At 40.9% G+C, this 10,621-nt stretch overlaps 1 protein-coding gene across 1 annotated transcript; it reads left to right on the top strand.

The window, feature by feature from the left end:
* Window positions 1-720: 720 nt before the first annotated feature.
* ppm1da (protein phosphatase, Mg2+/Mn2+ dependent, 1Da) lies at window positions 721-10,206 on the top strand. The gene is made up of 6 exons (XM_004537976.5): window positions 721-1,433; window positions 2,322-2,550; window positions 5,478-5,602; window positions 7,412-7,593; window positions 7,746-7,970; window positions 8,058-10,206. Exons 1-6 carry the CDS (start codon window positions 908-910, stop codon window positions 8,442-8,444), a joined length of 1,674 nt encoding a protein of 557 aa, XP_004538033.1. The 5' UTR covers window positions 721-907; the 3' UTR covers window positions 8,445-10,206.
* The last annotated feature ends 415 nt before the right edge of the window (window positions 10,207-10,621 follow it).

Genomic DNA, 10,621 nt, shown 5'->3' on the forward strand with positions numbered 1-10,621 from the left:
GTGACAGAGTGAAGCTTATTTGCGTGCCATTTGACTTTAAATTTTATTCTATTTGGATTTGAAATCAAACACTACAGAGTCAAAGTGCTGGTACTCACAACAATTTGCATTAATCATCATGAAACTGAGCTCACGGCCCACTATTCAGACATCACTACTGATTATAATATTTGGGGAAACCTGCAGTCAGCTGACAGTTGGATGAGTGACGACACGTTTTTTCCACGCTACTTCCAGATGAAAATTATCAGCGTTTTGGAACTTTCTTATCTGGATGATTGAGCATGCATCAATATACTAGTTGATTACAATTACTGACAGTCTGGTATAATATTTAACTTTGTTTAGAAATGTGCAATACCTGTCTGTGTTGCTGAGGATCACGGCGACAACAGCAAAAGTGTCGAGTAGGTGTCACTGTAGAGAAGTGTGTCTGTTTGGAAACCTCTGCTTTGACAAAGCCTCGCGTTCCCCAGCACTGACTTGCCTTCAGACTAGACCTGACCTGCGGTGACCAACTGGAAAATTGCATGTGTACCACCAAGAGTGACAGAATTAGGATTTCATTTGGTTTCATACGCTTGCAGATTGGAAACGCGGTTTCTTTTTGATGACCACCTTATATTGACGTGACCACCCCATTAAAGTCAATATTTTTGCTCTTAAGTCGCGGTTTGGCTCGGAGCAAGACCTCTAGAGGGCAACAGCACTCCGGTGACAGCTGCACTTGCTTTGCCACGTCTACGTACAAGAAGAAGGGAAATTCTGACGTCAACACGCTCGAGCATGCCTACTACACTCCACATAAACAAAGGCAGGACGCGGCTCTGCGATAATTTGTACTGTCTTTCTATTCTATATACTAACAATATTAAATAAAATTGGAGCGGGCCTCAACTTTGGAGCCATGGAAAACGCATTACTGATGCGAGTGAGTGTTTTTACCGATCAAGGAGGCAGGAAATACATGGAAGATGTGACCGAGGTCATAGTAGAGCCTGAGCCGGGAGAAAATGAGCCGACGACGGGTGACCCAGAGGAGAACATTCGGAGAGACTACACGTTCAATTCTCTGGCTGGGGACACTTATCCCGACCGGGCCGATAAAACCGTGGAGTCCCCGCAGGTTTTAAACGCATCCAGTGAACTCGTACAAACAGAAGACGAGGGTATATCGGTAGAAACGCCGTCACCAGGAGATCTAAGCACGCCGCAAGTTCAGCCGAACACCCCGACTTGTTCCCGCCGTTCCGTAGCATTCTTCGCCGTTTTTGATGGTCACGGGGGTCGCGAGGCTGCGCAGTTTGCGCGAGACTATCTTTGGGAGTTCATGAAGAAACAGCGGGGATTCTGGTCAGACTGTGACCGGGAGGTCTGCTCTGCCATACGCAAAGGGTTTGTAGCATGCCACCATGCTATGTGGAAGAAACTGCGTAAGTTTACTAAAACTATTAAGTTGTGACACGTAAAAGCTGTTACTACTTTGTGCTTCTCTGTGTTTAAGTAACGTGAACTTAACGCCAAACCTCAAAATCAGACTATATTATCTGGCCTACACCCAGCTGAGTGTTGACCGACCGTAGCTCATTGCTAGCTCTATGAAAGCCGGATTTACTAGAATGTTCCACGGGCTCAGTAGAGCCTTAAAAAGAAAGATCTCGACCAGAGAGCTAGGTAATTGCCAGATACCCCAGCAAATTCCTCGCCATTGTGCCCAGGCTCTGTTTGTTTGTTTGTTCAATTAAGATCAAGTTATAAGTAAATGTTGGAATTAGCGGAGCTAACGAAGTTAGCTGTAGCCGCCCGGTATTCGCCAAACAAAGCCCGTCACAGCAGACACCGAACAGTTCAGAAGTATGTTCACAATCTAATGTATAATGGAAACCCACAAAGTGTTATGGTCTCACTGGCCTCAATCTAGTGTGTCGTTACAGAGACGTAGTTATTACCCTTTTTAACGCCTCATCGATTCTATTTAGTCTGTGTATGCCTTGGACCACGGCAGTGTGTTCAGGTGTCTGGTTGGATATGTTCGGACTTGTCAGCTGTTTCCAGCTGGTCACAGATTATATGTACACACACAAAGTGCTTGTGCAGCGCATGTGTGACTTTGCTTATAAAACTACCTCCTGGACGAATAAAAACCGACCTTGAGGTCACATACATCTCTTTTAGCGTGGTAAACAAAAACAGATCAGTGCACATTGATATGTAAGAAGCCAGTATGTTCTACCTGTCTGTTCGGTGTACCTCACAACACTGTGCAGTAATGTTTTATAAACAATAAGCTTGTGTTCATTTTCTGCCTTCTGTATTTTCAGCTGAATGGCCAAAGACACTTACAGGCCTTCCTAGTACATCAGGTACCACAGCCAGTGTAGTGGTGCTCAGAGGAAACCGCATGTATGTGGCTCATGTTGGGGACTCTGCGGTGGTTCTAGGTGTCCAGGAGGACCCTTCAGTCCCATTCATCAGAGCTGTGGAAGTCACGCAGGACCATAAACCAGAACTTCCCAAAGAGAGGGAGCGTATTGAAGGTCTAGGAGGAAGGTAAGCAGGGCCCAGCCCAACATTTTGTCACCCCCACCCCCCAACTGACCCCATAGTTTTATAGATCCCTTGTAAATGTTTACTGTCCTATCTGTCCTACTGTCCTATGGGGTAAATACAAATTTTCATTACTCTATATATTGCTGTTTTATTTTATCTATAATAGTGTAACATAAGTTATTTGTAAATGTTATTAAAAGTCTAAACCTGCAAATAACTATTAATTGAGCTTTAAGAGAAATACAGTATAGAGATTGAAAATGTGACGTCATTCAGGGGTAAAACCGCAAAGGATTCTGGGAACTCGTGGCAAGAGGTACTATAGCGCACGCAGGCTTTCAATTGAAATCAGTCACACAGCGATAAAAAGAAACACAAAAAATGTCAAGAAGCTGTTGTATTATTAACTGCAATAGCCGGTCGCATGACAGCCACGGGAAGCCGACGGGTAAAGAGATCGGTTGTTATCGGATTACGTCGTTGAAGAGAAATTGTTCGAGCCATGTTTCCGAAGTAACAAAGATGTGACGGATGGACTGGATTGCAGCCATTCAAAGAGCAAATACAACGTCCCAGAACCCTCCAGCTCACATGTTAGTCTGCTCCAAACATTTCCACGAAGGTCAGTGTTTTTTAGTAGTTAATACGTCATTTTTCATAACATAATTGGTGATATAGGTTACAAGCAAGTCTGGCGCTGAACAGAAATTGTCGCGCTATGCTCCTTTGTTTATTGTGCATAAACAGTGAATTGTCCTGACACAATATTGCGTTTCGCTTCTGTTATTACCATGGTACATTGACAAAAACATATACTTTTCCACAGGGTAAAACAGTTTTTTTTGTATCACTAATAGCCCAGTACGATTACAGCATACAATATTATTGTCACTTACCAGTCTCGACGATTTGTGAGACTGGTAAACTTACGTTTGTTCGTACGATGGTCTTTTGTTCTACACGGTGCATTTCAAGGTCCTGTACCCATCCGTCGGTAAACTGTACCTGGGCTCGTTGCAGTGACCTGAAGTTACTAAACTTCATGAGTGTATGCGCTCACTCCAAGAAGCGTATAATTATAAATATGAGCGTGGTGAAAGTTGGGCAGCACGCTAACGTCTTTTGTCCACTCTGTGTGCTCGTAAGGGTCTGACCCTTTCACTCCTTTGATTTTTTCCTCGTATCTTTTCTTTGACTTTTCATCAAGTCTGTCTTTGTACGGTCCGGCATTGTTCTCCTTTGTTTTGTACATTCCTTTTTTGGGGGGCAAAGAAAAACCAAGAAGGTATTGGAACCGGAGAATGAACGTTTTGCGGTGCTGCAAATGCTTGCATTTGATGCGGTACTTGGATTGTTTTGCCACGAGTTCCCAGCATGCAATGCGCGAAAGCCACGTGGTCTGCCAATCTCTATAGTACACCCCATGCCCCCCCTTTAGACCCGACCCTGCATGCTGCAGATTGAAAAGGGCTGTCCACCTGCAGCAGAGTTTATCAGAAATCTGCCCAATTTAAAGATCGTTGTAAACTAAACAAAGAAGTTCATCTGCACACAGACGGCTTTCATTTGAACTTTTAATCAAACAGCATTGTTTTGAGCCACAGCTGCTTTTGAGGCCAGCTGTGGTTGCCAGAGCAGGTTATCTACCAGTCAGAAGGTTTCAGAATCAGTCTTCCTGCAGCTACTCCAGTCTGCATGTTGAAGTATCTTTGGGGAAGATACTGAACCCTGATTTGCTCCTGATGCAGCCATCAGAGTGTGAGTGTGTGCACAAATGTTATAAACGGTTCTTAGCATAGAAAAAAGTGCTTATATATGAACGGATGCATGTGAGGCTAGTAAAAAGCACTTTGAGTGCTCATTTAGTATATAAAAAAATACTATAAAAGTACCAGTCCATTTCTCATTTACTGTGTTTGTCACTGTTTCTGCTTTTCTTCATATTTAAGCTTTCTGATTAGGGCCCTAACATGTTTTCATGAACAACAACAGTCTCTAAGTTAAAAAGTAAAACTGAGTTGATTAGCTCTGAAAACATTCCACTCTGAGTATCTTTACTCTGAGTTAATTGCATACGTGAACAGGGAAAGAAAGCCATCATCAACAGAGCCCCGACACAACGAATTACCATGGGAACGGGTAAATAAGAAGCAGTGTCCCGATTTTATTACCGTGCACAAAGAAATATGAACACGTGTCACTGATTACCACGACATTCATCTTAAAAAAAACAGGACGGAAGAAAAAAATCCTTTCAGTCTTGCTCCAGTCTGTCTTCATCATAGGTTGAATAAAAGTTTGTTTTAAATATCATCTTTAATACTGTCTTTCATTGTCATTTACCTAAATAGATTTTTCAGTTAGAATCTGAAATCTTGATTTTTAAATGTGATTATTAAACTTTAATGTAACAGGGACAGAAACTGAAGATAAACTCTGAACAAACAGACAAAACAATTTACGGATCCACCCCCAAGTCCATCGCTTGTTAATTTAAAAGAAATGTTGCTACAGTTTATGCCAATTTTTAATAATTCTTCAGTAAAACTTTAATGTGCTGATAGAATGTAACAACCTTTTTTTGTTTGATCAAGAGAGAATTGTATTATTTCTGACATTGCTAGATAAATATGCTGCTCTAAATGTTCCTGTTTTGGAGGTTGTCTCATTGCTTGCCTGACCAGATTAATATCCTTTAACTATACCTGACTGGACTTGCTATACTCAAACCCAGCCTTGAAGCCACACACTACTGGACTATTAGTGCAGGTCAAAAATGTACGTCTGTCTTTAAAAGGCTGTGTGTTTGTGATGTGTATGACTGTTTTTGTTGGGTGTATTGAATCGATTGGCACCTGTGTGTAATTCTTGTTGCTGTAGTCTGACTCTTCTAAATGGCAGCTTCTCTCTCCTCTCTGTATGAACAGCGTGATCAAGAAGTCTGGGGTGAATCGGGTGGTGTGGAAGAGGCCAAGACTCAGCCACAATGGTCCAGTCCGTCGTAGTACTGTGATCGACCAGATACCATTCTTGGCAGTAGCTCGAGCTTTAGGTAGGAGCATTAACTTACTGTAATCCCAGTGAAGAAGCTGTGAGGATGACTAGAATAATACAAAACAGAGTACCAGAACCATTTTTCAGTTCAGTTCAGTTCATTTTTATTTCAAACATTTCAAACATGTGCCTTCACAATCATTACAAAATATCATTCCATTATTTGTTTGAAAAGGAGTAGGCTGAAGTATTTACTTATTTGTCCCTACCCCCTCAAGTTTTACCTCTCATTCATTTAATTTTTTTTTGTCTTAAATTAAACAAACAACATATGAAACATATAAACATATGAAGTAAAACAAAACATAACATACATAAATCAAAAACAAGAAATTAGCAAGCCCCACCACAGTATAGTTTCTTTCATATGAAAAATACAGAATGTGTATATTTGCAGATACACAAGTTATGGAAAAACAACAAACCAAAACAAAACAAAAAAACAACCAAAAAAGAACCGCAACACCATTACCAGCAACATTACCGTCCTGGGTTAACCCCGTTTTCTTCATTCTTATACTTATTTAAAATTAGGTTTTTATATTTTACTTTAAACTGTTTTATGTTTTGACTGTCTTTTATTTCTTCTGTTAGACTGTTCCATAATTTAACTCCTGCAATTGAGATAGACATCGTTTTTAAAGTTGTTCTAGCACTTTGTATTTTTAAATTCCACTTCCCTCTTAAGTTATACCCACCTTCTCTTTCTATGAACAATTTACAGATTTCTTTGGGAAGCAATTTATTTCTGACTTTATACATTATTTGCGCTGTTTTAAGCTTCACCAAGTCTTGGAATTTAATAGCTTGCATTTTGACAAAGAGTGCATTTGTATGGTCCCTGTACCCTACATTATTTATTAATCTAATGGCCCTTTTCTGTATTATAGTTATTGTTTGTGTGTTATTTTTGTATGTGTTTCCCCAGACCTCTACACAGTAGCTCATATATGGCAGTAGTAAAGCACAGTATAAAATGTGCAGTGCTTTCTGATCCAACATATGCTTTGCTTTCCCCAGGACGGCAATGCCCCGTGCCAATTTCCCCCGAACATAAGTAATGTGTGGCTTCCAACAGAGCTTGTGGTCAATGATCACCCCAAGAAATTTTATTTCATTTACTCTTTCTAAATATACATTGTCAACACATATTTCTACTTCGATGTTTTTCTTTTGGTTTCCAAACAACATAAATTTGGTTTTATCGAGATTCAATGATAATTTATTTATATCAAACCACTTTTTTAATATCGTTAATTCCTGTGTGATCATTTCCAAAACCTGTGGCAATTCCCCACCTGAACACAGTATATTTGTGTCATCTGCAAATATTACAAACTTTAAAATCTCCGATACTCTGCAGATATCATTTAAGTACATAATAAACATTTTTGGACCCAGTACTGAACCTTGAGGTACTCCACAAGCTATATCCATCAAATTAGATTTATATTCATTTATTTGTACATATTGTTGCCTATTCCCTACATAGCTTTTTAACCATTCCAAAACCACTCCCCTAAACCCGTACTTTTCCAGTTTTTTAATAGAATTTCATGATTAACAGTATCAAACGCCTTCTTTAGATCTAAGAAAACTCCGAGCGCATACCTCTTATTATCCATACATTCATGAACCATGATTTTATTTTCACTAGCAATTGGGCACAAAGTCTGCGCTCTGTAGAGCTTCTGTTCAAATAGGCTACTTCTAAGTTCAAGAAAAAGGGTAGTGATGGTTAGACTCAGAGTCACACAGCATGTGTGGCTCGTAGTTCCTTCATTAAAGTTTTCCTTTTCTGCCACAGGCGATCTATGGAGTTACGACTTCTACAGTGGAGAGTTTGTAGTTTCTCCAGAGCCTGACACTAGTGTGGTGGTTCTTGACCCTAAAAAACATCGCTACATCATCCTGGGCAGCGATGGTCTGTGGAATATGGTTCCTCCTCAAGAGGCCATCTCCATGTGTCAGAATAATGACGAGGAAATGGTGAGTGGTTATGCTTTAGCTGCTATCAGTATAGATGGTTGCCCTGTTCCTGCATGTGTGGGTTGATGTCTCTTATAGCCCATAAGTAAAAAGTAATGTCCACCTCATATCAGCCGTGTTCGTCGGTGTACTAACAGCATTTACTGCTGCAGGCACCATGTGGGGTCTCGAGTGCCAGGCAGCTGGTCAGTCATGCTTTGCTGCGGTGGCGCCAGCGGATGTTGCGTGCAGACAATACAAGCGCCATAGTAATTGCCCTGCAAGAGCCTGGGACCTGCCAGGACACCCTGCACCATGAGGAAGTGCTGCTAGACCTAGCCAAGGTGTCTCAGTGTCCCCCCACCTCCATATCTCGCGCAGACACTCCTCTTGTTCAGGTGAGGAACAATAGATCCCTGGTTTAAGGTGTGGTATGCACATATAAGTGCTGGACTTGACTGTTATTCCATTGTCTTCTTCTACAGCGACTTCCAGAGGAGGACTCTCCCGCGGCCACATGTGAGCTCTTCTCTGCGTTGGAGCGACGAGATGGGCTATCGGGAAGCAACAGCTTTTATCACATGGATCTATCTGACCCCTTTGCTCTGACTCCGCTGTGTTCAAACGGCAGCCCCGAGCTGCCCGCCCTGTCCAGTGCAACGGACAGGACAGCTGGCAGCAGGACACCCACCAGAAAAAGAACTATTGACGTGTCATCAAGCCCATCGGGCCTGCTGGCAAAGAAAGCCCGGCGCAGGACTGCCGAAAGACCGCCACTGGTGCAACACAACGCAGAGAAGAAACAGAAAGACACCAATAATGTCTCCTCCATTCTCCAGCAGCATAAAAGTACCACAGTGTGTGTGTGCTAAAACACACACACACACCTGCTCCCTCCCACTGTCACCGTCATTTGCAGTGGTGCTTCTGTTCCATAAGTTTGCAGCTTCCTCCTGCATATTGTTACGACTCTAAGCAACTGTCCTACGGAGGGAAGACTCACTGCTCACCACTCAAACAGTCGACATTTATAAAAAGTTTGTTTTGGATGAATTTTGTGTCTTTGTTTTTAAATTCCTTCCTGAAATGCTGATGAAATGTGTCTTATGTCACCTCAGTTTCTAGTAACAATTGTAAGCATTAAATAATGTTGCTGGTGTAAAATCTTATGCATTTTATAGCAAGTATTGAAAAGTAAGTTGAATTGTTCATTTAAAACAAATATATATATTTTTCTACTTTCTTTTATTGTATGATGATCTTAGAGTAATATTCCTTTTAGATGTGCTTCACCTTTTCTTTCTTCTCCAACTCATCACTCTGTCAACAAAATTGTGTGCGCACTCTGTGTTAAACATATTTATGTATTATTATCAGTTTATTTAATCACTGGAGACTTACCTTGAATATAAACTGAAGGTGCTGCTACCATCACAGACCAGTAAGCTACTACATTGTGTGTGTTGCTATATAAATACATGTAATGTTTGCAAGTATCATGTTTTCTCATTTGCCATAATGCACCCCCACCCTGTGAGGTTTCTAATAGTTGTTAATTGCACAGTGCATCTTAAGGGATAGGTGCATCCCCTCGATTATGTTTTTAATGTTTGTTGTTTGGTGTCTTCACTTCCCTGAGCCTGCTTCCTACACCTGGTATAAGTTCTCAGAAAAAGCTTTTTGGCAGCCCTTTGCTTCTGTACATGTGTCTATAATAGTGAACTTCTCTCTGTGTGAACACCCTGGTGGCCCTAAAGGAAATCTTCTTCAATTGTGAGGCACTGCAAACAATGTTTACAAGTAACATTTACTGAGCTATTTCATGCTGCCAGCCTTTCACTGTGCACGAACCTTCCCCTGCAGAGAAGAAACTGTCATGCTCCCCCAGTTCATCCTGCCACTTCGTTTTATCTCATTTGCAACACAACATCACCACCTGCACCACCTGTTTCTTTAATACTCGCCTTCCTACGAGCTGTTGTCCCACCATGCTGCAGCGCAAGTTGTATAGTTACCAATGTATGCACAAGGCTCATCTGTGATTAAATACACTCTGCATGGATGGACTTTAAGAGAACTGTTTTGCACTATTATGGTGACGTTCATTGTCTCTAGGAGTGAGTTGCTTTTAACAAACAATGCAGCTAGTCTGAAATTGAGGATGTCAAATAATAAAATCGTTTTAGAATAGATCACTCACTGAGCTTAGTATAGTTAGGAAAACATGACAGAGCCCTGTATGATTCAGATTTTTCCTGCGAGAGAGTAACGACCATTACACAGGAAAGAAAAACCTCTCAGTCTTTGTTACGTGATGTGTTTCCACTGAGCTAAGTGCAATTTCTAACAGGAATTTGTAGCATTGTGGGTTATTTAAATTATACAGTGATAATTCATGTTTGACATACTCTGTAAATGCAGTCTGTTGCTTGGCTTGGAATTCCTCAATTATGATTTTTTTATATATATTTGAGAATTCTGTTCCTCTTTTTGTTTGCTTATTAATCGAAGTACTCACCTCCCTGATTCGGATAGCTGTGCTAACACCAAGTGCATGTGTACAATGTAAATGTGAAAAACACTTATCTGGAAATGAACCTATTTAAATAAAATAAATTCTCTGAAGTAACTTAATTACAACGCTTTGAAAATATTTAGTAATTAAAAAAATCATTATGCAATCTGAACGGTTTTGCAAACAAACAAAAAAACATTTGCCATTGCATATGTCCCACTGGTTGAACGTCAGAAGAGAAAGAGGAATTCTGGAGTAAGGCTGTGTAGGTTCTCAGTCATGGTAATCTAAGGAGATTGAATAGAAAAGACTTTCTCGAGTCTTCAAGGCGTCTTCAGGAAACTCAAAGGAGTCCAGTCGCTTTTCTATTCAAGCTCCTTAAAGTTCTGGAGTGAGTTAGATGAAGTGGTAGAGAGTATCCCCAGAACATGTTCAGGATGTTCTTCAGTATGTTATTGTCGTTTTCCTTGTTTTTGACTGCACCAGAAGCAAGCTAGAGACAGTCCAAAGTCTGTGGGTGACCATGAAATCTGG

Source organism: Maylandia zebra, linkage group LG14 (assembly GCF_041146795.1).
Source record: "Maylandia zebra isolate NMK-2024a linkage group LG14, Mzebra_GT3a, whole genome shotgun sequence".
In the NCBI taxonomy this organism is placed as follows: Eukaryota; Metazoa; Chordata; class Actinopteri; order Cichliformes; family Cichlidae; genus Maylandia; species Maylandia zebra.

Bases quoted from the DNA above. Each gene is read 5' to 3' on its own strand.
- ppm1da (XM_004537976.5), top strand. From the start codon at position 908: ATGGAAAACGCATTACTGATGCGAGTGAGTGTTTTTACCGATCAAGGA. The intron at 1,434-2,321 runs GTAAGTTTACTA...CTGTATTTTCAG, and splicing joins TGCTATGTGGAAGAAACTGC to CTGAATGGCCAAAGACACTT. The intron at 5,603-7,411 runs GTAGGAGCATTA...TTTCTGCCACAG, and splicing joins GGCAGTAGCTCGAGCTTTAG to GCGATCTATGGAGTTACGAC.